At 51.9% G+C, this 27856-nt stretch overlaps 8 protein-coding genes across 9 annotated transcripts; all 8 read right to left on the minus strand.

The window, feature by feature from the left end:
* Positions 1-85: 85 nt before the first annotated feature.
* Positions 86-4758, minus strand: GFUS (GDP-L-fucose synthase). Of its 2 annotated transcripts, XM_058830108.1 has the most exons (11): positions 4466-4758; positions 3442-3591; positions 2631-2745; positions 2313-2441; positions 2163-2236; positions 1873-2006; positions 1689-1753; positions 1449-1515; positions 1275-1354; positions 1045-1144; positions 86-638 (listed from the first exon to the last, which is right to left on the minus strand). In XM_058830108.1, exons 2-11 carry the CDS (start codon positions 3579-3581, stop codon positions 583-585), a joined length of 960 nt encoding a protein of 319 aa, XP_058686091.1. In that variant the 5' UTR covers positions 3582-3591; positions 4466-4758; the 3' UTR covers positions 86-582. The 2 variants fall into 2 exon arrangements, with proteins under 2 accessions (XP_058686091.1, XP_058686090.1); XM_058830107.1 differs by lacking the exon at positions 4466-4758 and having other exon boundaries at positions 3442-3961.
* Positions 4759-8864: 4106 nt separating this feature from the next.
* On the minus strand, positions 8865-9173 carry LOC131575147 (feather beta keratin-like). The gene has a single exon (XM_058830196.1). It carries the CDS (start codon positions 9171-9173, stop codon positions 8865-8867), a length of 309 nt encoding a protein of 102 aa, XP_058686179.1.
* A 2791-nt stretch (positions 9174-11964) lies between these two features.
* LOC131575150 (feather beta keratin-like) lies at positions 11965-12273 on the minus strand. The gene has a single exon (XM_058830199.1). The coding sequence runs from the start codon at positions 12271-12273 to the stop codon at positions 11965-11967; it is 309 nt and encodes a 102-aa protein (XP_058686182.1).
* Positions 12274-15163: 2890 nt separating this feature from the next.
* Positions 15164-15800, minus strand: LOC131575561 (feather beta keratin-like). The gene is made up of 2 exons (XM_058831155.1): positions 15703-15800; positions 15164-15503 (listed from the first exon to the last, which is right to left on the minus strand). Exons 1-2 carry the CDS (start codon positions 15798-15800, stop codon positions 15164-15166), a joined length of 438 nt encoding a protein of 145 aa, XP_058687138.1.
* A 2606-nt stretch (positions 15801-18406) lies between these two features.
* LOC131575145 (feather beta keratin-like) lies at positions 18407-18715 on the minus strand. The gene has a single exon (XM_058830194.1). It carries the CDS (start codon positions 18713-18715, stop codon positions 18407-18409), a length of 309 nt encoding a protein of 102 aa, XP_058686177.1.
* A 2916-nt stretch (positions 18716-21631) lies between these two features.
* On the minus strand, positions 21632-21940 carry LOC131575142 (feather beta keratin-like). The gene has a single exon (XM_058830190.1). The coding sequence runs from the start codon at positions 21938-21940 to the stop codon at positions 21632-21634; it is 309 nt and encodes a 102-aa protein (XP_058686173.1).
* A 2441-nt stretch (positions 21941-24381) lies between these two features.
* On the minus strand, positions 24382-25019 carry LOC131575114 (feather beta keratin-like). Its single transcript, XM_058830159.1, has 2 exons — positions 24922-25019; positions 24382-24721 (listed from the first exon to the last, which is right to left on the minus strand). Exons 1-2 carry the CDS (start codon positions 25017-25019, stop codon positions 24382-24384), a joined length of 438 nt encoding a protein of 145 aa, XP_058686142.1.
* A 2125-nt stretch (positions 25020-27144) lies between these two features.
* Positions 27145-27788, minus strand: LOC131575562 (feather beta keratin-like). The gene is made up of 2 exons (XM_058831156.1): positions 27691-27788; positions 27145-27484 (listed from the first exon to the last, which is right to left on the minus strand). Exons 1-2 carry the CDS (start codon positions 27786-27788, stop codon positions 27145-27147), a joined length of 438 nt encoding a protein of 145 aa, XP_058687139.1.
* Between the last annotated feature and the right edge of the window lie 68 nt (positions 27789-27856).

Genomic DNA, 27856 nt, shown 5'->3' on the forward strand with positions numbered 1-27856 from the left:
CCTTTTTATGGTTATTCCAGATCCTGGTGGAGAACATGGATGCCACTGGATGTGGGTACAGGGCAGATGTTAATTATCCCACCAGTTTTATGCTATTTTGCATATATTTTAATAAACGCCACATTTACAGCTGCAATCTTTTCCATTCTTATCCTGAGATGGGGGGCTGTGGGATCATCCCCATGAGCCAAGAGCAGCGGCAAATTCCCTGCTGCCATTTCCATGCCCTGGAATCCTGATTGCCTTCTGTTTATTACACCTAATTGCAGGTAATTAGTGTAGCTCATTAACAGCTCAGAGCCACCACCCTCTTGGACACAGCCACGGCGATGTGGCTCCAGTTGGCTCCTCCCACTTGATTTGGGATCTTTTTGGGATGCCCCAACCTTCCTCCCCCCTGCCCTGGGCGTCCTGCGCCGCTCCCAGCAGTGGGGCAGGAATGTGGGAGCTGCTCCCCAGGCTCCTGGTTTTGCTTTGGAAATGTCACTGTCACCCCCCCAGCCCCGTCCTCTGCCCCAGCAAAGGACAACCCTGAGTTGAAGAGGATGATCCCGGTGCCGGGTGATCCCAGTCCCGGTGCTCTCACTTCCTGGCAGTGGCATAGTTGGCGTTGAACCAGGCACAGGTTTCCTTCACAGCTGGGGAGGGAGAAAATGGGATGTGTTTGGGTATTGGGAATGGATTTTGGGAATGGATTTTGGTCATAGAATCACAGGATGGGTTTGGGGACTGGGAATGGATTTGGGTCATTTAATCATAGGATAGGCTGGGTTGGAAGGGACTTTTTTTAGGTCTTCTTATCCAACCACCAAGCAAGGAGACACCTCCTAAGAGACCACCTAAGAGACCAAGCTGCTCCATGCCCCATCGAACCTGACCTTGGATATTTCCAGGGATGGAGAAACCACCACCTCCCTGGGCAACCCATGCCAGTATTTCATCACCCTCATTCTTCATCGCAAAAGGATGGACCACCTTGATGCCACCAAGGCTGATGGCATGGGGTAGGACCCCTGGTGTCTCCTGGAGACTCCCCCATCTCACCTTTCCTGAAGGGTGTGAACTGGAATCCGGGCAGGTACCGCCGGAGCTTGGCATTGCTGGCCGTCTTCTTGAACTGCCCATCGGACTTGGTGGTGTCAAACTGGGATGGGAAGGATTAAGGAGGAAAAACAGGCCTTGCTTTTGCTCCTTTGGTGGGAAGGATCCTCTGGATCATGGAATCTCTCAAGGGAGCTGGTGGGAAGAGTGGCTTAGCCTTTTGTGAAGGATACAACGAGCTCTCCCCTGAATTCCATGGCCTCCGCGATGGCCTCTGCCGCTTCCCGGATGGAGACTTCATCTTCTTCTCCCACTGTGGAGAAGGGAAGGATCATGGCTGTTCCCTCATGGAGAGAACATGGAGAGTCCTCCCCAGGGAGGACTCCTGGGGAGAAGTCAGGGCTTACCTGACAAAATGATTGGTTCCACCTCATCGTATTCCCGCAGCACCCAAAGGAAAAGTCGGGCCAGGTCCTGTGGAAGAGCAGACAACTCTTGGAGGGGTCACTGATGTCCCCCAGCCCTCCCATCCAAAGGGGACACAAGTCTGGGGATGGCCCAGGACAAGCCAGGGGGGTTCAGACCCCTCTGGGGTCCTGCCAGTGGGTCCTCCAGACCAATTCCCTGCTTCCCAAGGCCATACCTACCAGGGAATAGATGAACTGTCTCCTGGGCTTGCCTGTTCCCCAGACGGTCAAAGCAGAGCCGGACTCTGCAGGAGGGAGGAGCCATGACGACCAGAGCCACCTCTAGCCACCCCACAGAGCAAGTGGGAAAGAAAAACCCCTCATTTCTCCCCCAGAAAATCCCTGGAAGTCCTGCCACCCTCACGTTTGGCCAGGTAGACCTTGTGGATGAGCCCAGGCAGGACGTGGCCGTCCTCAATGTTGAAGTTGTCGTGCGGCCCGAAGACGTTGGTGGGAATCACGGCAGTGAAACGTCGGCCATGCTGCTCGGAATAACCCCTGGATGAGAGCAGGGAAGGGATGGTGGGTGGGTTGCCCCTAAAAAACCCCAGCCAGCAGCACCTTCACTTGCTGAGCCCAGTTATCTCCCCAGCTTCCACCTGGAAATACCACTGGATTCCCCTTGCCTTGAAAACTCCCATGTTCCCAATTCACCTGTTTTGGACATCAATCATCCTCTTGGCATAGGAGTAGCCGAAGTTGGAGCTATGAGGTGGCCCGTTGTGGATCTGGGAATATCAGAGCAGATAAATTAAGCAGGGCAGGGACTTTCCCTGGACTTTGTGTGGGAATGGGGATTCTCACCATGGTCTCATCAATGGGGTAGGTGGTCTTGTCTGGGAAGATGCAGGTGGAGAGGCAGGAGACCACCTTCTGCACCCCCAACTCGTGGGCTGAGTGCAGGACATTGTCATTGATGTGGATGTTTGTCCTCTGGGAAAGGGAATGTTTATCAGGATCATGGGGTCAGGGATCCCCAGATCCCTTCACCAACAACTCATTAATAACTCCAGAAGCCACTGGAACTCTGGTTTGGCTCTGGGAGCAGAGCAAGCCACATCCCAATTTAGGGACTGCAGCACCCACAGGGATCCCAACAGCACCAATTCCATGGATACTCACCCAAAAATCCAGGTTGGAGCGGAGGTTTTTGAAGAGGCCTCCGACCATGGCGGCCAGGTGGATGACGTGGGTGGGCTTGTGCCTCTCAAACAGGGCTTTGGTCTCGGAGCTGCTCCTGGAATGGGAAATTTTGGGATTCAGTGGGGTCAGCAGGGCAAATTGAGGTGTTTCTGTGGAAAAACCCAATCCTAGGAAAAGAAATTTTGGGGTTTGGTGGGGGTAGGTTGGGGAGTTTCTAAGGAAAAATCCAGTCTTGGAATGGGAAAATTTGGGACTGGGTAAGGTCAACAGAACAAACTGGGGTCTTTCCAAGGAAAACCCAAATTCTGGGATGGAAAATTTGGGGTTCAGTGGGGTTGACAGAGTATACTGGGGTGTTTCAAATCCAGGGATAGGAAATTTTGGGGTCACCAGAGCAGACTGGGGCAATTCCAAGGCAAAAAGCCCAGTCATGGGATGGGAAAACTTGGGGTTCAGTGAGGTCAACAGAGCAGACTGGGGTCTTTTCAAGGAAAAACCAAATCCCGGGATGGGAAATTTTGGTGTTTGTTAGGGTCAACAGAGCAGATTGGGTTGTTTCCAAGGAAAACTCAAACACTGGAATGGGAAAATTTGAGATTTGGGGGGTTTGACAGAGCAAATTGAGGTATTTCCAAGGAAAAAACCCAATCCTGAGATGGGAAATTTTAGGGTCACCAGAGCAGACTTGGGGAGATTCAGAGGAAAAACTAAACCCTGGAATGGGAAATTCTGGGGTTTGTTTGGGTTGAAAGAGCAGATTCCAGGGTTTCCAAGGAGAAACGCAACTCACGTCAAGTCAGCGTCTCGGGAGGACACGAAGATCCACTCCTCGTCCGGCTGCCCCTCTCCATCGGCCACCACCTTCTCGATGGCTCTGCCCACCAAGCCAGTGCCACCTGTCACCAGGATGCGCTTGGTCACCTCCGTCATGGCCAAAACCCTGCAGGGAGGACAAGTTGGGATCACCTGGGGATGCACTTCAGGATGGACCACCCTGGTGTGAGCACTCACGAGCATCACCCACATCCCAGGCAGGTGGGATTGTTTTTCTGGGGGAAAATTTCTGCCTTTCTGGCAAAAAGGGGAGCGGAAAAAGGGGTGTGTTTGGTTGTGATCGGGCTGAAACTCCTCAGCTGGAGGCCACCTGGGCCAGGGCCAGACCTGCCACGTGGCACTGCCTGGCCTCTGGAAAGGGAGGGGCACCTGCACCCCCAGGTGCGTGCCCCAAATCTCCTTCTGCACCCCTAAATCGCCCCCCACATCCCAAATCTCTCCCTGCACCTCAGGGCTGCATCCCAGATCTATTCCTGAACCCTGAGTCTTGTGTCTGCACCTCAAATCTCACCCTGCACCCCAGATCTCCTTCTGTACCCCAAATCTCCCTCTGCACCCCGAGTCTGCACTCCAGATCTCCCCCTTAACCCCGAATTTCCCCCTGCACCCCAAGCCTTATGTTGCAGCCTAAACCTCCTCTGTACCCCAAATCCCAGGTCTGCACCCAGGATTGCATCCCACGCCTCCCTTGCCCCTCAAACCCCAGCACTGCACCCCAAATCCCAGCTCTGAACCCAGTCCTAACCCCCCCACCTCCCCTGAACCCCAAACCCCACTCCTGCATCCCCGCACCCCAATCTCCCCGCACCCCCTCCCGTCCCGCAGCGCGTCTCCCCTCCCAACCCACAACCTCCCGTCCCCCTGCCCTCCCTACCGTCCTGTCCCCCCACTCTGGGGATCCCCCGCTTCTTCTCCCCACCGGCCGGGGGGGGCTCCTGTCCCCCAAAATGTCCCTTAATGGGGTGAGGGGCGCGTCTCACCCTCGGCTGGATTCGGGGTCACTCGGGTGCGCTCGGCTACGCTCGGTTGAGTTCGGCTGCGCTCGGCTCGGTGCAGGCTCGGGTTGGGTCGGTGAGGGCTCGGCTGTGTTCGGCTGCACGCGGCTCGGCTCGTTGGGGGCTCGGCTGTGTTCGGCTGTACTCGGCTCTGCTTCGTACAGGCTCGGTTAGGTTCGGCTGCGCTCGGCTCGTTGGGGGCTCGGCTGGATTCGGGGTCACTCGAGTTAGCTCGTTGGGGGCTCGGCTAAGTTCGGGTTCGCTCGACTCGGTTCGGCTGCGCTCGGCTTCTTCCGCCGCCGTCACCGGGCGCTGCCGCTTGGCTCGTCGGGAAATGTAGTCCATGCCCGGAAGCAGGGGAAAGGAGAGGGCGCAGGAGACGGGATTTTGGGATAGGAAGAGGGATAAGGGAAGGGAGTGCAAGGAAGGAAGAGGTGCATGGGAAGAGAAGGGGGTGCGGGTGGGGAAATAAGATACAGGGAAAAGGAGGGGTTGAAGGAAAAGGGGGTGCAGGGAAGGGAATGGAGATGCAGGGAAGGAAAGGGTGGATGGAAAGGGGATGCAGGGGTTTTAAGGGGATTCATGGGAAGAGGTGCAGAAGCAAGGAAAGGGGTGCAGGGAAAGGGGGTTCCCAGGTCGTCGTTCTCCCCCCAAACAGGCTTATCAAAAGGGATTTCCATGTGAAAAGGTTTTAATCACTTTTAATGCACTTAAGCTGAAATTAAAAATGAGCAGAGCTTTCCTGCGGGTGGGGGATGGTTTTGAAGTCACTCCCTCCACCCTCACTTCTAGCTGGCTTTTCCTTCGGAATTTTTGTGAGGCAAAGGCAGGGCTTTGCTCTAAATTAAAATTTTGAAAGTGAAATTTAGGGAGACGCAGCCAGGAATTCCCACATTCCTTCTGCCAAAGCAGATAGCCCCAGTGCAGAGGAGCAATAGAATATTAGTTTTTCTTTCCTTTTCTCCTGGGTGAGACCTGGAAATGTGCCCTTTTCCTTTGGGAAAGTCTCAGGGAAGGATGAATCCTTGGGGACCTCCTTGCTTGGGAGTTGGGGGGTGTCATTTGCATATTAAAAGATGTTATCTTATGTCTGTGTCCCCTGGAAGTGCCCATCCCCTCTCCCAGCTGGCTGAGTCCCAGCATGTGCCCAGCCCTTCCAGGCCTTTCCCAGCTCCAAAATCCCACTCCCAGGAGTCTTGGTGTTGTTCCCATCTGATGTTTTACAGAATCACCCATGGAGCCAGGGATGGACACCGAAGCTCCTTCTCCATGCCAGCTAATTCCATGTCTGTCCTGCATCCTCCACGAGACACTGAGGTTTGGCAAGAAGAAACCTCACGTTGATGCTGGGATGAGTCAGATCCAGCTACATCCACGCTTCCACCTCACTTCACGGTGAAATTATGGAATAAAAGGATTTGGGTTGGAATAAAATCATTCCCACAAATAAAAATCATCCCATTCCAAACCCCTGCCATGGGCAAGGACACCTTCCACTAGACAACACCAGGTTGCTCCAATGTAGCCTTGAACACTCCCAGAGATGGGGGGGAAAAGCCAAGGAAGATTTTCCACGTGCTTGTGGGAGGATAAGATCTTCCTGCTGCCTCCTGCAAGTTTTGGGAGACTAATTAGGGATAAACCCGTGTTTCGGCCAAGGAATTGCTGGGAGGTGGCGCAGCCAAGAGCTGCTGTGACAGCACTCGAATAACCACGGTGTTGCATTAAATGTAGTAATTTTGGAGCTTAAATATGCTAATTCTGGGGCTAATTACCAAAGAAATGTTGGAGCATGAGGGAAGATCACAGGGGAAAGGGATAAAGTTGCGGCGACCACATGGGACAGACTCGTTTGTTAATGAAATATCACCCAGGCTTCTGATGTTATCTAACAAGGCCTTGGGATTTGAGGATCAAAGCCCAGAGCAGACCCATTAGCTCATCTGGGCAGGGCGTCTGCGTGACATGATCCAGAGGACATCCCAGGACCTTCCAGCTGGCAGCTTGGGTGGCTTGGCCAAGTCCTGTCGGAGAACCGCTGCTTCATGTGAGGCGTCGTTTCCGTCACGAAGCTTCCTTGTGGGTGACCTATTTCTCTGGAACGGTTTTGGGTCCAGTCCCACTCCCTGCTTTGCTCTCCCCGTGCCTCGTAGGAAAGTGGGGCAGATGGGTATGAGATTCCCGGGTGCAGTTTATCCCAGGTGGAAGCTGTCTGAGGATGATGCTTTACGGCTGCAGCCAAGCTCCAGGAGCCCAGGTGAGAGCTCTAAGCATCTCTTCCCCACTAAAACTTCAGCTTTAAAGCTCTTTTTTAGGGAACAGCACACCAGCAGTGACCCCTTTTCCCACAGGATCGCCTGTGCCAGTTTCCATAGGGACTGGGGGTTGCTCCTCACAATGTGCAGCCCTTTGGCAGTGGGAGTTATCCAAAAGCAAAGAGGGGAAAGTGGGATGGGGATGGGGGTGCTGGCCACAGATATTCCAAGAAACCCTGTTCATGGGATTGGGAGCAGCTGCTGCACAAGAATGTCCTTTCCATTTTTGATTTCATCTTGAAATGATGTTGAGTCCAGTCCTCTGGAGGAGGGAGATGAACCTGCCACTGCTCCATGATGGGGTTTGGGGTTGCTCTGGGAGTAGAATCTTGGCTTGGTGGGTGTGAATCCCATGGAGAGACCCTGGAAGAGATGCCACCTCTTCCAGCCCATCCCACCTGCTTGGGGTCTCCTTGGGTGGAGTGCAGAGAACTGGGCAGGGGGAAACCCAAGGGACTTGGATTTCCCAGGGTGGATAGGAGAGAGGAATGTGGGCGCAGGACACTGTGGATATGGATCTGAGACTCCTCCCAGTGTTCCCTGGAACCCACGTGAGCTGACTGTGCCCAAAAAAGAGCGTCTCTGGCGCAGGTTTGGGATGAGGCAGACATCCCGCTGGGTCTGGCTGCTTGGGCATGTCCCAGGACCTTGGGAAGGCGAAATCCTGCTCTTGTTTCTGTCCAAGTGTTGATGTCAAGCTGGATGAACTCCAAGGTGAATGAGTATTAGAGCACGGATTACTTAAATTTGTCTTTTTTATGGGTTAGACTTTGCTTGAAGATGAGCTGAAGTTCATGCCTCAAGGCCAACCAGGGGAAATGCACTCTTTACACTAAATCAAGAAATAAAAAGACCAAACAGTTCCAGACCTATTCCCGCTCTCTTTTCCCAGCTCAGATGCAGGGGCTGTTTAGTTTTTGTTTTAGGGAAGGGCTTTGTTCCTCAGCAGACTCTTCCTCTTTGAACCAAATCTAAATCCAGCTGTGCATGGAGTTCTCCAGCTCTCTGGGCTCCAGCTGCTCCAGAGATGTTATTTTAATTTGCTTTTGATGAATATTTTAGTGCTGCCAAAAGCCCTGGAGACTTTGAACTCGTGTGTCAGCCCAGAGCTCACCTGTTTGCTGGGAGCCTTTGTACAGCAAAAAAAAAACACATCAAAGGAGAAGAAAGAGTGAATGTCACTGGTGAGAAGCAATTTGGGGAGACCAAAGATCTTTATAACACAAAAATCCGTGTTGGAGTGTCAAAACTGGGAGGCATAGAGGCAGGAGGGTGGCACAAAGGACACCATCTTCTCAGCAGGGTCACAGGCTTGTCCCTGCACCTTGTTCCCAGGTCTCCATGCTGTGCCTCAGGAATCCACAGTGACTTGGTGGGAGTCAGGCCATAATGGGGACGTGCTTGGTGACCTCATAGCAGAGGGTTGGTGGCTTGGGGTCAGCAGCACAGGTGATCCAGGGACTCTAAACAGGGAGGAGGGTCGTCTGGAGGCCCCCTTAATGGGACCTTGAAGTGAGGAGGGAAAGGGGGATCTCCATCGAGGATCACTTGAATACCTCATAACAAGGTGAGATCCTGGCCTGGAGACTCCCAAGGAGTGGGATCCCAAGGAGTGCAGGATCCTGCAATCCTGCAGCCAGATGGACAATGCAACAATGGCCATCACCTGGGTTGGCTGAGGAACTCACAGAAAGGGGTGTGATCACCTGGAAAGTCTGGTAAGTCAAGGCCCTTGAAGGAAGAGGGGACAAGGAAATGGGACCTTCCGTGGGTGGTCCTGGTACCTCTCTGAAAGTGAAGATGGTATCACAGCGATTGCAGCTATTTAGCCTGGGAGCAAAATATCTGTGCTGGGTGTAGCTGCAGAAGTCTGGCATAAGAAGAGGAGGCATCTGAGGCTTTGCTGCAGGAAAACTTTATTGAGGCAAAAGAATGAAGAAACAGGAGCAGCGGGTGGAAGGGATCCAATGTGAGGTTCAGGTAGGTCAGCCATCAGCTGGGGTGCATTGCTTGCAGGAACCCTTGCCAGAACCCCAACATCATGGTGTCAGGGGTGATGCTGAGGGTCCTCAGCAGATGTAGCCGCCCCTTCTGCCGTAGCAACCCAGGCCTCCCAGCCCGTAGCCAAGGCCGTAGCCAAAGCCACCAGAGATGGGCTGTCCCTGGGCATTGAGTTCACTGCCCACGGCAGCCGAGGAGGTGGATCCGACGACGGTGTTCTGGGGGAAGGAGGTCATGATGGGTCCTGGCATGGTGATCAGCACAGGGGCAGGGTCGATGATGACACGGGAATCCTGGCATTGCAGGGCACAGGGCTCGTTGCAGCTGTTGGCCAGTGGGGTGGGTCCGCAGGGTTGGCAGAGGTTGTTGCAGGCCATGGTTGTGGTGTGGAGGGTCCTGGAAGAGAGGGGAGTGAGAAAGGACGGGGATGCTGGATGCAAGGGGCAGTGATGCAGGAGGGTGAGGGAGTGTGGAGGCTGTTGTGGGGCTGTGGGGAGGTGTGAGGGCTGCTGAGGCTGGGGCCGAGTGTGCAGGGAGAGAGGGCCCAGGGGTTCAGGAGCAGGAGGGTCAGGGAGTTGAGGCTCACCTGGTTGTCAGCAGGAGCAGGAGGAGAAGGTGTGAGGAGAAGTGCGTGAGGGAGAGAGGGTCTGGGTCGGCTTTTATGCTGGTCCTGGAGGGGCGGGACAGCCTTGTCCCATGGCCTTGGGGCATTTTGCTGGCCTGGTGAGTCCTGAGGTGGGGAGTGTTTTGCTTCCCACAACTCTGCAGTGTCATGTCTGACTCTTGAGGCCATGACCTTGGCGGCAGCTTTTAAATGCCAGTATTAGAGACCAAAAGCTGCTGTTGATGTTGTTTATCTGAGAGGGCTGAAGACATGACCCGAGCTTTGGAGAGGTGGGATGTCATCATCATGGCAGTGCTGTGCTATGGTTTTGTGGGTGTGTGGTGAAGAGCACCAAGCTCTTCTGCAACAGCCACGTCAGGCTCATTTGGGCTATGCAGATCTTCTGGGAGTGACAGGTGTCCCCTTCCATCACAGTTTCTGTCACCTTGCCAGGTTGAGAAATTCCTAAACCTCTCTATATTCCAGGCATTTCCCACTGGAGATGGGAAAGCAGTTCCTGTGATTTAGGCATCACAAGACTCTCCAAGGTCTTGTATTGGTTGATACATAGCTGGTAAAGGATAAAAAGAAGACATGTGAGGAGCAGTTGGAGGAACTGCAGACATTCATTTTGGAGAAAAAGAGGGCTGAACTTCTAGAGGTACCTGAAAGGAAACCATAATGTCAGTTTTCTCTGGCAAAGACTTGTGAATTGTAATGTGAGGAGTATTTTCCTCCCCACTGCTCTGCAGTGTCATGTCCTGCTCTTGAGGCAGTGCCCATCTGTCCTTGGTGGCCGCTTTTAAGTGTGAGTTGGTATTTGGTGGATTTTCTTAGAAGGTACATGTCAAAAAAACCAGAATATACAACAAAAGCCTCTGAAAAGTAAGGGTGTCATCAGTGAGGTCATTTTGTGGCAGTAGCATTGTTTAGTTTGCGGGTGTGTTGTGAAGAGAGGCCCCATTCCATCTCAGCCATGTCAGGCTGGTCTGGGCTTTGCAACTGTGCCATGAATGAGGAGCTGCCCCTTCCATTGCAGTCATTCTTCCTTTAATGTGTGAGTGTTTGAGAGCAAATTTGGTGTTGATGGTGAGTGTCAAAGGGGACTGTAGACGTGACCAATATTCGGAGAGGTGCGGTGTCATCATTGAGGTCACTCCATGGAACTCATGGTTCTGGGTTTACAGACATATTGTGAAGAGGGGCCCCAATGTATCCCAGGACAGTCAGACTGGTCTGGGCTCTGCATCTGTGCCAGGTGTGAGTACCTGGACCCTTCCATTCCATGTGAGCAGTGGGAGAGTTGCGTTGTCAGCAAGTTGGCAGATGGTGGAGTGTCTGATGTCACACTTGGCTGTGCCGCCAGACAGAGGAGTCTGGAGTCTAGGGGTGAAAGGAACCTCCTGCATTTCAAGAGCAGGATATGTGAAGTTCTGTATCTGGGCAGGAATCTCATTGGGCCAGGTCATGCTGTGGACTGATAGACTGGAAAGCGGCTGGTGGAGAACACTGAAACCACAAAGTTGCAGTGGAACTTGACTTCAAAGGATGTCCCCCGTGTCTAAGACAGATTTCTGAAAACTGTTGCCATGAAGTTGTTAGAGGTGGCCGTTCCTCTCTTTAGAGCACTGGGTAGATCCCATGTGGAGTGGTGTGGACAGTTCTGACATCCACAGGTGAAGAAGCACTCTGGTGGCTGGTGAACAAAGACCGTTTGGGGGCCACCAGAGTGCAAGGGCTGGAGAATGTTTGCTAGAGGAGAGACTGAGAGAGCTGAGATTCTGAGGTGACAAGGATGGGCAGGGGGATTTCAGGAGTTTGTGGTAGAAAACCAGTTCTCAGCAGTGCCTGCATGGAGGAAAAGGGGGCAGGTGCACAAATGAAAATGGATGGAATTCCCTGGGCAAAGGAGGCAAGAATTTTTCAGTGTGTGTGTATGGTTACAGAGTGTAAGAGATAATGGGATGCCTTTTTTTGGACATCCAAAACTGAACTGGCCACACTCCTGTTAACCCTACTCTTGCTGAGCCTTCTTGAGCAAGGGGGATTGGAATCATTTGCACTCTGGAGTTGGTACTGAAGCACATGGTGTCATTTCTCTGTTTGCTGGGAGAATGTTTCTAAGTGTGTGCTGGCATGGAATGATTTTGGCAGAGCAGTGCCCAGGAGAGAATTGTTGTGTCAAAGACCTTTGGTGTATCAGGTGATGGGCTTGTGTCATGTTCTGGAAGGTCACAACTTGTCCTCTCTTTCCTGTGTCAGTGTTCGTTGTTACTGTTGGGGAGGTATTTGCTAAGAAACGTCCTTTTCTCTTTTTATATCCAACATAATGGTTGAGTGCTGGCATTGCTCATGGTGAGGATGTGAGGAATTCAAAAAAAAAGAGGAGGCAACTCAGGTTTTGATGCAAGAAGAATTTATTGAAGTGAAAGAATGATGAGAAAGAAGAAGCTGAAGGAATTGGATGTGAGGTACCAGTAGAGCGACCATCAACCCAAGTGCTTCATGCAGGAGATATTGTCACCACACTGAGCTGGTGGTGTCAGAGGTGATGCTGAGGTCCCTTAGCAGATGTAGCCGCCCCTTCTGCCATAGCAGCCCAGGCCTCCCAGCCCGTAGCCAAGGCCGAAGCCAAATCCACCAGAGATGGGCTGTCCCTGGGCATTGAGTTCACTGCCAACAGCAGCCGAGGAGGTGGATCCGACGACGGTGTTCTGGGGGAAGGAGGTCATGATGGGTCCTGGCATGGTGACCAGCACAGGGGAAGGGTTGATGATGACACGGGAATCCTGGCATTGCAGGGCACAGGGCTCGTTGCAGCTGTTGGCCAGTGGGGTGGGTCCACAGGGTTGGCAGAGGTTGTTGCAGGCCATGGGTGTGGTGTGGAGGGTCCCTGGAAGAGAGGGGTGAAGCAGGTTGGGGGTGAGGGGTGCAAGGGGTGGTGGTGCAGGCGGGGAGGGAGTGTGGAGGCTGTTGTGGGGAGGTGTGAGGGCTGCTGAGGCTGGGGCTGAGCATGCAGGGTTAGAGGGGCCAGGGGCTCAGGAGCAGAAGGCTCAGGGGTTTGAGGCTCACCTGGTTGTCAGCAGGAGCAGAAGACGTGAATAGGAGTGTGTGAGGGACAGAGGTGCTTGGCTGGCTTTTATGTTGGTTCTGGAGAGGTGGGACAGCCTTGTCCTGTGGCCTTGGGGCATTTTACAGGCCGCATTTCCTGGCTGTCTCAGAATGATGGGTCATGTGGTGGGGAGTGTTTTCTATTCCTCAATTCTGCAGTGTCATGTCCTAGTTTTGAGTCCATGTCCATCTGACCTTGGCGGCAGCTTTTAAATGCAAGTATTAGAGACCAAAGACTGTTGATGATGATGTTTTTTGCAGAGGGCTGTAGAGGTGACCAGAGCTTTGGACAGGGAGGTGTGATCAGTGAAGTCAGCCCATGGCCCTGGTGTGCTGTGGTTTGTGGGTGTCTTGTGGAGAGGGTCCTCATTCCCTGAAAGCCAAGTCAGGCTCATCTGGCCTTTGTGGCTCTTCTGGAGGTGACAGATATCCTCTTCCATCACATCCTCTCCCTTCCTATCCAGTTGCCAATAATCTAAACCCATCTATATACCAGGCCCTTCCTACTGGATATGGGAAAACAATCCCTGTGATGCCTCCCCTGCTGTCCCTTGGCTTGTGTTGGTTCATCCATAGTGCTGGTCTCTGCTGAGCCCTGCTTGGTCAGGTTCTGGGGTTCCATTGGTCGGCTCTGAGTGAAATTGGCAAGTTAAAAGTGGCGCAGGATAAGAAGAAGACATGTGAGGAGCAGTTGGAGGAACTGCAGATATTCAGTTTTGAGGAAAACAGGGTTGAATTTTTTACTCTGTAGAGGTACGCGAATGGAGACTAATGTTGTTTTTCTCTGGCAAAACTTGTGAATCATGATGTGGGGAGTTTGTTCCTCACCACTGCTGTGCAGTGTCATGTCCTGCTCTTGAGGCCGTGTGCATCTGACCTTGGCATTAGCTTTTAAGTGAGAGTTGGTATTTGGGAGGATTTTCTTGGAAGATGTGTGTCAGAGAAACCAGAATATACAACAAAAGCCGAGGAAAAGCAAGGGTGTCATCAGTGAGGTCATTTTGTGGCAGTTGTGTGGTTTAGTTTGTGAGTATGTTGTGAAGAGGGGCCCCATTCCATCAGAGCCATGTCAGGCTGGTCTGGGCTTTGCAACTGTGCCGTGCATGAGGAGCTGCCCCTTCCATTGCAGTCATTCTTCTTTTAAAGTGTGAGTGTTTGAGAGCAAAGTCTGGTGTTGATGGTGCATGTGAAAGGCGATTGCAGATGTGACCAATATTTGGAGAGGTGCAGTGTCATCAGTAAGGTCAAAATCATGGAACTCATGGGTATGGGTTTATTGTGAAGAGGGGCCCCAAACTATCCCAGGTGGGTCAGACTGGTCTGAGCTTTGAATCTGTGCCAGGTGTGAGCCCCTGGACTCCTCCATTCCATGTGGGCAGAGGGAGAGTTGCCTCCTCAGCAAGCTGGCAGATGGTGGAGTGTCTGAGGCACCACTGGGTCATTCCACCAGTCAGATGTGTCTGGGGTCTCATGGTGAAAGGAATCCCCTGCATTTCAAGAGTGGAAAGTGTGAAGTTCTGCATCTGGGCAGGAATGGGATTGGGCCCCAGGTCCTGCTGTGGATTGAGAGACTGGAAAGTGTCTGCTGTAGCATAAAGAAACCAGAAGGTCTCAGTGCAGCTTTTCTTCACAGGATATCCTCCATTTCTAAGACAGAATTCTGGAAACTGTTGCCATGAAGTTGTTAGAGGTAACTGTTCCTCTCTTTAGAGCACTGGGTAGATCCCATGTGGAGTGATGTGGACAGTTCTGACATCCACAGGTGAAGAAGCACAAAAGTGGGTGGTGAACAAAAACCGGTTGAGGGCCACCAGATAATGCCAGGGCTGCAGAATGTTTGCTAGAGGAGAGACTGAGAGAGCTGCGATTCTGAGGTGACAAGGATGGGCAGGGGGATTTCAGGAGTTTGTGGTAGAAAACCAGTTCTCAGCAGTGCCTGCATGGAGGAAAAGGGGGCAGGTGCACAAATGAAAATGGATGGAATTCCCTGGGCAAAGGAGGCAAGAATTTTTCAGTGTGTGTGTATGGTTACAGAGTGTAAGAGATAATGGGATTCCTTTTTTTGGACATCCAAAACTGAACTGGCCACACTCCTGTTAACCCTACTCTTGCTGAGCCTTCTTGAGCAAGGGGGATTGGAATCATTTGCACTCTGGAGTTGGTACTGAAGCACATGATGTTATTTCTCTGTTTGCTGGGAGAATGTTTCTAAGTGTGAGTTGGCATGGAATGATTTTGGCAGAGCAGTGCCCAGGAGAGAATTGTTGTGTCAAAGACCTTTGGTGTATCAGGTGATGGGCTTGTGTCATGTTCTGGAAGGTCACAACTTGTCCTCTCTTTCCTGTGTCAGTGTTCGTTGTTACTGTTGGGGAGGTATTTGCTAAGAAACGTCCTTTTCTCTTTTTATATCCAACATAATGGTTGAGTGCTGGCATTGCTCATGGTGAGGATGTGAGGAATTCAAAAAAAAAGAGGAGGCAACTCAGGTTTTGATGCAAGAAGAATTTATTGAAGTGAAAGAATGATGAGAAAGAAGAAGCTGAAGGAATTGGATGTGAGGTACCAGTAGAGCGACCATCAACCCAAGTGCTTCATGCAGGAGATATTGTCACCACACTGAGCTGGTGGTGTCAGAGGTGATGCTGAGGTCCCTTAGCAGATGTAGCCGCCCCTTCTGCCATAGCAGCCCAGGCCTCCCAGCCCGTAGCCAAGGCCGAAGCCAAATCCACCAGAGATGGGCTGTCCCTGGGCATTGAGTTCACTGCCAACAGCAGCTGAGGAGGTGGATCCGACGACGGTGTTCTGGGGGAAGGAGGTCATGATGGGTCCAGGCAGGGTGACCAGCACAGGGGAGGGGTTGATGATGACGCTGGAGTTCTGGCATTGCAGGGCACAGGGCTCGTTGCAGCTGTTGGCCAGCGGGGTGGGTCCGCAGGGTTGGCAGAGGTTGTTGCAGGCCATGGGTGTGGTGTGGAGGGTCCCTGGAAGAGAGGGGAGTGAGAAAGGTCGGGGGTGAGAGGTGCAAGGAGTGGTGATGCAGGCGGGGAAGGAGTGTGGAGGCTGTTGTGGGGCTGTGGGGAGGTGTGAAGGCTGCTGAGGCTGGCGCCGAGCATGCTGAAAGAGAGGAGCCAGGGGTGGAGGGGCAGAAGGCTCAGGGGTTTAAGGCTCACCTGGTTGTCAGCAGGAGCAGAAGGCGTGAGGAGAAGTGTGTGAGGGACAGAGGTACTTGGCTGGCTTTTATGTTGGTTCTGGAGGGGTGGGACAGCCTTGTCCTGTGGCCTTGGGGCATTTTACAGGCTGCATTTCCTGGCTGTCTCAGAATGATGGGTCATGTGGTGGGGAGTGTTTTCCATCCCACAACTCTGCTGTGTCATGTCCTGCTTTTGAGTCCATGTCCATCTGACCTTGACGGCAGCTTTTAAATGCAAGTATTAGACGCCAAAGTGTGTTGATGATGATGTTTTTTGCGGAGGGCTGTAGATGTGGCCAGAACTTTGGAGAGTGAGGTGTCAACCCGTGGCCCTGGTGTGCTGTGGTTTGCAGGTGTCTTGTGGAGAGGGTCCTCATTCCCCAAAAGCTGAGTCAGGCTCCTCTGGCCTTTGTGGCTCTTCTGTGGGTGACAGATGTCCTCTTCCATCACATCCTCTCCCTTCCTATCCTGTTGCCAACAATCGAAACCCATCTATATGCCAGGCCTTTCCTACTGGATATGGGAAAACAATCCCTGTGACGACTCCCCTGCTGTCTCCAATGGCTTGTGTTGATTCATCCATAGCGAGGGTCTCAGCTGGGCCCTGCAAGGTGAGACTGAGGGATTTCATTGGTGGGCTCTGAGTGAAAATGGGTAGGGTAAAGTGGTGAAGGATAAGAAGAAGACATGTGAGGTGCAGTTGGAGGAACTGCAGATATTCACTTTTGAGAAAAACAGGATAGTACTTGTTATTCCGTAGAGGAACCTGAAAAGAAATTGTAACCTTAGTTTTGACTAGCATGTGTTTGTGAGTCATAATATGGGGAGTATTTTCCTCACCACAGCTGTACAGTGTCATGTCCTGCTTTTGAGGCCATGTCCATCCGACCTTGGTGGTAGCTTTTAAGTGAGAGTTGGTATTTGGGATGATTTGCTTGGAAGGTGCATGTCAGAGAAACCAGAATATAAAACAAAACCCGAGTAAAAGTACGTGTGTCATTAGTGAGGTCATTTTGTGGCAGTTGTGTGGTTTACTTTGCAGGCGTGTTGTGAAGAGGGGCCCCATTCCATCAGAGCCATGTCAGGCTGGTCTGGGCTTTGCAACTGTGCCATTCATGAGGAGCTGCCCCTTTCCATTGCAGTCATTCTTCCTTTAAAGCGTGAGTGTTTGAGAGAAAAGCCTGGTTTTGATGGTGAGTGCCAAAGGGGACTGAAGACGTGACCAATATTTGGAGAGGTGCAGTGTCATCAGTGAGATCAACATCATCGAACTCATGGTTATGGGTTTATGGATGTGTTGTGAAGTGGGGCCCCAAACTATCGCAGGTCAGTGAGGCTGGTCTGAGCTTTGAATCTGTGCCAGGTGTGAGCCCCTGGACTCTTCCGTTCCATGGGGGCAGTGGGAGAGTTGCCTCCTCAGCAAGCTGGCGGATGGTGGAGTGTCTGAGGCACCACTTGGTCATTCCACCAGACAGATGTGTCTGGCGTCTCATGGTGAAAGCAATCTCCTGCATTTCAAGATCAGAATAGGTGAAGTTCTGCATCTGGGCAGGAATGGCATTGGGCTCCAGATCATGCTGTTGACGAGAGACTGGAGAGCAGCTATTTGAGAACACAGAAATCACAAGGTCACAGTGCAGCTTTACTTCAAAGGATGTCAGCCATCTCCAAGACAGAATTCTGAAACCTGTTGCCATGAATTTGAGGGAAGTGGCTATTCCTCTCTTTAGAGCACTGGGTAGATCCCATGTGGAGTGGTGTGGACAGTTCAGGCCTCCACAGGTGAAGAAGCACAAAAGTGGGTGGTGAAGGAAGACCGTTTGGGGGCCACCAGAGAGTGCAAGGGCTGGAGAATGTTTGTTAGAGGAGAGACAGAGTGAGCTGTGATTCTGAAGAGACAAAGATGGGCAGGGGGATGTCAGGAGTTTGTGAGAGCCCTGCTGTTCTCAGCAGTGCCCACATGAAGGAGAATGGGGCCGGTGCACAAATGACAATGGATGGAATTCCCTTGGGAAAATAGGCAAGAATTTTTTAGTGTGTGTGGATGGTCATCGAATGTAAGAGACAATGGGATGCCTTTTTTTGGACATCCAAAACTGAACTGACCACAGTCCTGGAAACCCTACTCTTGCTTGAGGCTGCTATAGCAAGGGGTCTGGGAGCATTTGCGCTCTGGAGATGCTGCCCAAGCGTATGATATTATTGCTCTGTTTGCTGGGTGGACTCAAGAGTTCTGCTGGGAAGAGAATGTTTCAAAGTGCGTGCTGCCATGGAGCGACTTTGGCAGAGCAGTGCCCCGGATAGAATTGTTGTGTCAAAGCCTTTGGTGTATCGGGTGATGGGCTTGTGTCATGTTCTGGAAGGTCCCCCCTTGGCCTCTGTTTCCTGAGTCAGTGTTGGTTGTTATTGTTGGGGATATATTTTCCTGGAAGTGTTCTTTCCTCCTTTTATATCCATCATAATGTTTGAGTGCTGACATTACACACCGTGAGGATGTGAGACCATTGGAATTCCAAAAAAACGAGGAGGCAACTCAGATTCTGATGCAAGGAAAATTTATTGAAGTGAAAGAATGATGAATACGAAGAAGCTGAAGGAATTAGGTGTGAGATACCAGTAGACTGACCATCAGCCCAGGTGCTTGGCATGCAGGAGTTTTTGCCCGAGCCCCGAGCTGGTGGTGTCAAGGGTGGTGCTGAGGTCCTTTAGCAGATGAAGCCACCCCTTCTGCCATAGCAGCCCAGGCCTCCCAGCCCGTAGCCAAGGCCGAAACCAAAGCCCCCAGAGATGGGCTGTCCCTGGGCATTGAGTTCACTGCCAACAGCAGCCGAGGAGGTGGATCCAACAGCGGTGTTCTGGGGGAAGGAGGTCATGATGGGTCCTGGCAGGGTGACCAGCACAGGGGAAGGGTTGATGATGACACGGGAATCCTGGCATTGCAGGGCACAGGGCTCGTTGCAGCTGTTGGCCAGCGGGGTGGGTCCGCAGGGTTGGCAGAGGTTGTTGCAGGCCATGGGTGTGGTGTGGAGGGTCCCTGGAAGAGAGGGGTGAAGCAGGGCAGTGGTGAGGGGTGCAAGGGATGGTGGTGCAGGTGGGGAGGGAGTGTGGTGGCTGTTGTGGGGCTGCTGAGGCTGGGGCTGAGCATGCAGGGAGAGAGGGCCCAGGGGTTCAGGAGCAGAAGGCTCAGGGGTTTGATGCTCACCTGGTTGTCAGCAGGAGCAGAACGTGTGAGGAGAAGTGTGTGAGGGACAGAGGTACTTGGTTGGCTTTTATGTTGGTTCTGGAGGGGTGGGACAGCCTTGTCCCATGGCCCTGGGGCATTTTTCAGGATGCAGTTCCTGGCTGTCTCAGAATGATGGGTCATGTGGTAGAGAGTGTTTTCCATCCCACAACTCTGCAGTGTCATGTCCTGCTTTTGAGTCTGTGTCCATCTGACCTTGGCGGCAGCTTTTAAATGCAAGTATTAGAGACTAAAGGCTGTTGATGATGATGTTTTTTGCGGAGGGCTGTAGACGTGACCAAAGCTTTGGACAGGGAGATGTCATTGGTGAAGTCACCCCATGTCCCTGGTGTGCTGTGGTTTGTGGGTGTCTTGCGGAGAGGGTCCTCATTCCCCAGAATCCAAGTCAGGCTCATCTAGGCTTTGGAGATCTTCTGGGAGTGACAGATGTCCTCTTCCATCACATTTTCTTCCTCCGTATCCAGTTGCCAACAATCTAAACCCATCTATATGCCAGGCCTTTCCTACTGGATATGGGAAAGCAATCCCTGTGACACCTCCCCTGCTGTGCAATGGCTTGTGTTGGTTCATCCGTAGCGCAACTCTCATTCAGGCCCTGCAAGGTGAGACTGACGGATTCCATTGGTGGGCTCTGTGTGAAGTCTGGAAGGGAAAAGTGGTGCAGGATAAGAAGACATGTGAGGAGCAGTTGGAGGAACTGCAGATATTCACTTTTGAGAAATACAGGGTTGAACTTGTTATTCCCTATAGGAACCTGAATGAAAACTCTAATGTCAGTTTTCTTTAGCAAAAGTTGTGAACTGTGGTGTGGGCAGTGTTTTCCTCACCACACCTGTGCAGTGTCATGTCCTGCTCTTGAGGCCGTGTCCATCTGACCTTGGCAGCAACTTTAAAGTGCAGGTTGGTATTTGGGAGGATTTGCTTGTAATGTGCATGTCAGAGGAACCAAAATATACAAGAAACGCATAGGAAAAGTATGGGTGTCATCAGTGAGGTCATTTTGTGGCAGTTGTGTGGTTTAGTTTGCAGGTGTGTTGTGAAGAGGGGCCCCATTCCATCAGAGCCATGTCAGGCTGGTCTGGGCTTTGCAACTGTGCCGTGAATGAGGAGCTGCCCCTTCCATTGCAGTCATTTTTCCTTAAAGTGTGAGTGTTTGAGAGCAAAGTCTGGTGTTGATGGCCAGTGCCAAAGGGGACTGAAGACGTGACCAATATTTGGAGAGGTGCAGTGTCATCAGTTAGGTCAGTGTGTGCAACTCACGTTTTTGGTTTTATCTGTGTGTTGTGGAGAGAGGCCCCAATCTATCCCAGGTCGGTGAGGCTGGTTCAGGCTTTGCATTTGTGCCAGGTATGATCACCTGGACTCTTCCATTGCATGTGGGCAGTGGGAGAGTTGCCTCCTCAGCAAGTTGGCAGATGGTGGAGTGTCTGAGGCACCACTTGGTCATTCCACCAGTCAGATGTGTCTGGAGTCTAGGGGTGAGTGGAATCCCCTGCATTTCAAGGGTGGGCAGTGTGAAGTTCTGCATCTGGACAGGAATGGCATTGGGCCCCAGTTTGTGCTATGGATTGAGAGACTGGGAAGTGTCTGCTGGAGAATAAAGAAACCAGAAGGTCTCAGTGGAGTTTTTCTTCAAAGGATATCTTCCATTTCTAAGACAGAATTCTGGAAATTTTTGCCATGAAGTTGTTAGAGGTGGCCGTTCCTCTCTTTAGAGCACTGGGTAGATCCCATGTGGAGTGGTGTGGACAGTTCTGGCCTCCACAGGTGAAGAAGCACAAAAGTGGGTGGTGAACAAAGACTGGTTAAGGGCCACCAAATATGCAAGGGCTGGAGAACGTTTGCTAGAGGAGAGACTGAGAGAGCTGTGATTCTGAAGAGACAAAGATGGGCAGGGGGATGTCAGGAGTTTGTGAGAGCCCAGCTGTTCTCAGCAGTGCCCACATGAAGGAGAATGGGGCCGGTGCACAAATGACAATGGATGGAATTCCCTTGGGAAAATAGGCAAGAATTTTTTAGTGTGTGTGGATGGTCATCGAATGTAAGAGACAATGGGATGCCTTTTTTTGGACATCCAAAACTGAACTGACCGCAGTCCTGGAAACCCTACTCTTGCTTGAGGCTGCTATAGCAAGGGGTCTGGGAGCATTTGCACTCTGGAGATGCTGCCCAAGCGTATGATATTATTGCTCTGTTTGATGGGAGGACTCAAGATTGCTGCTGGGAAGAGAATGTTTCAAAGTGTGTGCTGGCATGGAGTGATTTTGGCAGAGCCGTGCCCAGGAGAGAATTGTTGTGTCAAAGCCTTTGGTGTATCAGGTGCTGGGCTTGTGTCATGTTCTGGAAGGTCCCCCCTTGGCCTCTGTTTCCTGAGTCAGTGTTGGTTGTTACTGTTGGGGATATATTTCCCTGGAAGTGTTCTTTCCTCCTTTTATATCCATCATAATGTTTAAGTGCTGGCATTGCACACCGTGAGGATGTGAGATCATTGGAATTCCAAAAAAACGAGGAGGCAACTCAGATTCTGATGCAAGGAAAATTTATTGAAGTTAAAGAATGATGAATAAGAAGAAGCTGAAGGAATTAGGTGTGAGATACCAGTAGACTGACCATCAGCCCAGGTGCTTGGCATGCAGGAGATTTTGCCCGAGCCCCGAGCTGGTGGTGTCAAGGGTGGTGCTGAGGTCCCTTAGCAGATGTAGCCACCCCTTCTGCCATAGCAGCCCAGACCTCCCAGCCCATAGCCAAGGCCAAAGCCAAAGCCACCAGAGATGGGCTGTCCCTGGGCATTGAGTTCACTGCCCACGGCAGCCGAGGAGGTGGATCCGACGACGGTGTTCTGGGGGAAGGAGGTCATGATGGGTCCTGGCAGGGTGATCAGCACAGGGGAAGGGTTGATGATGACACGGGAATCCTGGCATTGCAGGGCACAGGGCTCGTTGCAGCTGTTGGCCAGCGGGGTGGGTCCGCAGGGTTGGCAGAGGTTGTTGCAGGCCATGGTTGTGGTGTGGAGGGTCCCTGGAAGAGAGGGGTGAAGCAGGTTGGGGTGAGGGGTGCAAGGGGCAGTGGTGCAGGTGGGGAGGGAGTGTGGAGGCTGTTGTGGGGAGGTGTGAGGGCTGCTGAGGCTGGGGCTGAGCATGCAGGGAGAGAGGGGCCAGGGGTTCAGGGGCAGGAGGATCAGGGGTTTGAGGCTCACCTGGTTGTCAGCAGCGACAGAAGGCGTGAGGAGGAGTGTGTGAGGGACAGAGGTACTTGGCTGGTTTTATGTTGGTTCTGGAGGGGTGGGACCACCTTGTCCCATGGCCTTTGGGCATTTTGCCGACCACATTTCCTGGCTGTCTCAGAATGATGGGTCATGTGATGGGGAGTGTTTTCCATCCCACAACTCTGCAGTGTCATGTCCTGCTTTTGAGTCCGTGTCCATCTGACCTTGGCGGCAGCTTTTAAATGCAAGTATTAGAGACCAAAGGCTGTTAATGATGATGTTTTTTGTGGAGGGCTGTAGACGTGACCAGAGCTTTGGAGAGTGAGGTGTCATGAGTGAAGTCACCCCATGGCCCTGGTGTGCTGTGGTTTGTGGGTGTCTTGTGGAGAGGGTCCTCATTCCCTGAAAGCCAAGTCAGGCTCATCTGGCCTTTGGGGCTCTTCTGGAGGTGACACATATTCCGTTCCATCACATTCTCTCCCTCCCTATTCTCTTGCCAACAATCGAAACCCATCTATATGCCAGGCCGTTCCTACTGGATATGGGAAAACAATCCCTTTGACGCCTCCCCTGCTGTCCTTTGGCTTGTGTTGGTTCATCCATAGCGAGGGTCTCATTTGGGCCCTGCAAGGTGAGACTGAGGAATTCCATTGCTGGTCTCTGAGTGAAATCTAGAAGGGAAAAGTGGTACAGCATAGGAGGAAGACCTGTGAGGATCAGTTGGAGAAACTGCAGATATTCACTTTTGAGAAAAATAGGGCTGGCCTTGTTTCTCTGTAGAGGTACCTGAACGGAAACTCTAATGTCGGTTTTCTCTGGCAAAAGTTGTGAATTGTGATGTGTGGAGTGTCTTTATCGCCACAATCCTTCACTGTCATGTACTGGTCTTGTTACTGTGTCCCTCTGACCTCGGTGCTTGCTTTACAGGGGAAGTTGGTATCTGGGAGGATTTGCTTGGAAGGTGCATGCTAAAGAAACCAGAATATACAACAAAAGCATAAGAGAAGTAAGGATGTCATTAGTGAGGTAATTTTGTGGTAGTAGTATGGTTTAGTTTGTGGTTGTGTTGTGAAGAGGGGCCCCATTCCATTGCAGCCATGTCAGGCTGCTCTGGGCTTTGCAACATGAGGAGCTGCCCCTTCCATCACAGTCTTTCTTCCTTTAAAGTGGGCGTATTTGAAAGCAAAGTCTGGTGTTGATGGTGCATGTGAAAGGGGACTGAAGACGTTACCAGTATTTGGAGAGGTGTGGTGTCATCAGTGAGGTCAACATCATGGAACTCATGGTTATGGGTTTATTGTGATAAGGGCCCCAAACTATCCCAGGTCAGTCAGGCTGGTCTAGGCTATGAATCTGTGCCAGGTGTGAGCCCCTGGACTCTTCCATTCCACATGGGCAGTGGGAGAGTTGCCTCCTCAGCAAGCTGGCAGATGATGGAGTGTCTGAGGCATCTTTTGGCTTTGCCGCCTGTCAGAGGCATCTGGAGTGTAGAGTTGAAAGCAATTTTCTATATTTCAAGAGTGGAAAAATTGAAGTTCTGCATCTGGGCAGGAATGGCATTTGGCCCAGTTCATACCATGTACTGAGAGACTGGAAAGCAGCTGGTGCAGAACACAGAAATCACAAAGTCGCAGTGGAGCTTTACTTCAAATGATGTCTGCAATGTCCAAGACAGATTTCTGAAAATTGTTGACATGAAGTTGTTAGCGGTGGCTGTTCCTCTCTTTAGAGTGCATGATGTTACTGCTCTGTGTCCTGGGAGGACTCAAGAGTGCTGCTGGGAAGAAGTGTGTGCTGGCATGGAGTGATTTTGGCAGGGCAGTGCCCAGTAAAGAATTGTTGTGTCAAAGCCTTTGGTGTATCAGGTGATGGGCTTGTGTCATGTTCTGGAAGGTCCCCCCTTGGCCTCTGTTTCCTGTGTCAGTGTTGGTTGTTACTGGTGGGGAGATATTTGCTACAAATTGTTCTTTCCTCTTTTTATATCCATCATAATGGTTGAGTGCTGGCATTGCTCACAGTGAGGATGTGAGATCATTGGAATTCCAAAAGAAGAGGAGGCAACTCAGATTCTGATGCAAGACAAATTTATTGAAGTACTAGAATGATGGGAAAGAAGAAGCTGAAGGAATTGGGTGTGAGGTACAAGTGGATCGACCATCAGAGCAGGTGCTTGGCTTGCAGGAGTTGCTGCCAGAACCCCGAGCTGGTGGTGTCAGGAGCATTGGCGAGGGCCCTTAGCAGATGTAGCCACCCCTTCTGCCATAGCAGCCCAGGCCTCCCAGCCCGTAGCCAAGGCCGAAGCCAAAGCCACCAGAGATGGGCTGTCCCTGGGCATTGAGTTCACTGCCAACGGCAGCCGAGGAGGTGGATCCGACGACGGTGTTCTGGGGGAAGGAGGTCATGATGGGTCCTGGCAGGGTGATCAGCACAGGGGCAGGGTCGATGATGACACGGGAATCCTGGCATTGCAGGGCACAGGGCTCGTTGCAGCTGTTGGCCAACGGGGTGGGTCCACAGGGACGGCAGAGGTTGTTGCAGGCCATGGGTGTGGTGTGGAGGGTCCCTGGAAGAGAGGGGAGTGAGAAAGGTCGGGGGTGAGAGGTGCAAGGGGTGGTGATGCAGGAGGGTAAGGGAGTGTGGAGGCTGTGGTGGGGTTGTGGTGAGGTGTGAGGGCTGCTGAGGCTGGGGCTGAGCATGCCTGAAGAGAGGAGCCAGGGGCTCAGGAGCAGGAGGCTCAGGGATTTTAGGCTCACCTGGTTGTCAGCAGGAGCAGAACGTGTGAGGAGAAGTGTGTGAGGGACAGAGGTACTTGGCTGGCTTTTATGTTGGTTCTGGAGGGGTGGGACAGCCTTGTCCTGTTGCCTTGGGGCATTTTACAGGCCGCATTTCCTGGCTGTCTCAGAATGATGGGTCATGTGGTGGGGAGTGTTTTCCATCCCACAACTCTGCAGTGTCATGTCCTGCTTTTGAGTCTGTGTCCATCTGGCCTTGGCGGCAGCTTTTAAATGCAAGTATTAGAGACTTAAGACTGTTGGTGATGATGTTTTTTGCGGAGGGCTGTAGACGTGACCAGAACTTTGGAGAGTGAGGTGTCATGAGTGAAGTCACCCCATGGCCCTGGTGTGCTGTGGTTTGTGGGTGCCTTGTGGAGAGGGTCCTCATTCCCTGAAAGCCAAGTCAGGCTCATCTGGCCTTTGGGGCTCTTCTGGAGGTGACACCTATTCCGTTCCATCACATTCTCTCCCTCCCTATTCTCTTGCCAACAATCGAAACCCATCTATATGCCAGGCCGTTCCTACTGGATATGGCAAGACAATCCCTTTGACGCCTCTCCTGCTGTCCTTTGGCTTGTGTTGGTTCATCCATAGCGAGGGTCTCATTTGGGCCCTGCCAGGTGAGACGGAGGGATTCCATTGCTGGTCTCTGAGTGAAATCTAGAAAGGAAAAGTGGTACAGCATAGGAGGAAGACCTGTGAGGATCAGTTGGAAAAACTGCAGATGTTCACTTTTGAGAAAAATAGGGCTGGCCTTGTTTCTCTGTAGAGGTACCTGAATGGAAACTCTAATGTCGGTTTTCTCTGGCAAAAGTTGTGAATTGTGATGTGTGGAGTGTCTTTATCGCCGCAATCCTTCACTGTCATGTACTGGTCTTGTTACTGTGTCCCTCTGACCTCGGTGCTTGCTTTACAGGGAAAGTTGGTATCTGGGAGGATTTGCTTGGAAGGTGCATGTTAAGGAAACCAGAATATACAACAAAAGCATAAGAGAAGTAAGGATGTCATTAGTGAGGTAATTTTGTGGTAGTAGTATGGTTTAGTTTGTGGTTGTGTTGTGAAGAGGGGCCCCATTCCATTGCAGCCATGTCAGGCTGCTCTGGGCTTTGCAACATGAGGAGCTGCCCCTTCCATCACAGTCTTTCTTCCTTTAAAGTGGGCGTATTTGAAAGCAAAGTCTGGTGTTGATGGTGCATGTGAAAGGGGACTGAAGACGTTACCAGTATTTGGAGAGGTGTGGTGTCATCAGTGAGGTCAACATCATGGAACTCATGGTTATGGGTTTATTGTGATAAGGGGCCCAAACTATCCCAGGTCAGTCAGGCTGGTCTAGGCTATGAATCTGTGCCAGGTGTGAGCCCCTGGACTCTTCCATTCCACATGGGCAGTGGGAGAGTTTCCTCCTCAGCAAGCTGGCAGATGATGGAGTGTCTGAGGCATCTTTTGGCTTTGCCGCCTGTCAGAGGCATCTGGAGTGTAGAGTTGAAAGCAATTTTCTATATTTCAAGAGTGGAAAAATTGAAGTTCTGCATCTGGGCAGGAATGGCATTTGGCCCAGTTCATACCATGTACTGAGAGACTGGAAAGCAGCTGGTGCAGAGCACAGAAATCACAAAGTCGCAGTGGAGCTTTACTTCAAATGATGTCTGCAATGTCCAAGACAGATTTCTGAAAATTGTTGACATGAAGTTGTTAGCGGTGGCTGTTCCTCTCTTTAGAGTGCATGATGTTACTGCTCTGTGTCCTGGGAGGACTCAAGAGTGCTGCTGGGAAGAAGTGTGTGCTGGCATGGAATGATTTTGGCAGGGCAGTGCCCAGTAAAGAATTGTTGTGTCAAAGCCTTTGGTGTATCGGGTGATGGGCTTGTGTCATGTTCTGGAAGGTCCCCCCTTGTCCTCTGTTTCCTGTGTCAGTGTTGGTTGTTACTGTTGGGGAGATATTTGCTACAAATTGTTCTTTCCTCTTTTTATATCCATCATAATGTTTGAGTGCTGGCATTACTCACAGTGAGTATGTGAGATCATTGGAATTCCAAAAGAAGAAGAGACAACTCAGGTTCTGATGCAAGAAAACTTTACTGAAGTATTAGAATGATGGGAAAGAAGAAGCTGAAGGAATTCGGTGTGAGGTACAAGTGGATCGACCATCAGGCCAGGTGCTTGGCTTGCAGGAGTTGCTGCCAGGACCCTGAGCTGGTGGTGTCAGGAGCATTGGCGAGGGCCCTTAGCAGATGTAGCCACCCCTTCTGCCATAGCAGCCCAGGCCTCCCAGCCCGTAGCCAAGGCCGAAGCCAAAGCCACCAGAGATGGGCTGTCCCTGGGCATTGAGTTCACTGCCAACAGCAGCCGAGGAGGTGGATCCGACGACGGTGTTCTGGGGGAAGGAGGTCATGATGGGTCCTGGCAGGGTGATCAGCACGGGGGAAGGGTTGATGATGACACGGGAATCCTGGCACTGCAGGGCACAGGGCTCATTGCAGCTGTTGGCCAGCGGGGTGGGTCCGCAGGGTTGGCAGAGGTTGTTGCAGGCCATGGTTGTGGTGTGGAGGGTCCCTGGAAGAGAGGGGAGTGAGGCAGGTTGGGAATGTGGGGTGCACAGGGTGGTGATGCAAGAGAGTGAGGGAGTTTGGAGGCTGTTGTGGGGCTGTGGGGAGGCATGAGGGCTGCTGAGGCTGGGGCTGAGCGTGCTGGAAGAGAGGGCCCAGGGGTTCAGGAGCAAGAGGATCAGAGGTTTGAGGCTCACCTGGTTGTCAGCAGGAGCAGGAGCAGAAGGCGTGAGGAGAATTGTGTGAGGGACAGAGGCTCTGGGCCTGCTTTTATGCTGGTCCTGGAGGGGCAGGACCGCCTTGTCCCACGGCCTTGGGGCATTTTGCTGGCCTGGTGAGTTCTGAGGTGGGGAGTGTTTTCCATCCCACAACTCTGCAGTGTCATGTCTT

This window comes from Poecile atricapillus, chromosome 2 (genome assembly GCF_030490865.1).
Source record: "Poecile atricapillus isolate bPoeAtr1 chromosome 2, bPoeAtr1.hap1, whole genome shotgun sequence".
NCBI classification, from domain to species: Eukaryota; Metazoa; Chordata; class Aves; order Passeriformes; family Paridae; genus Poecile; species Poecile atricapillus.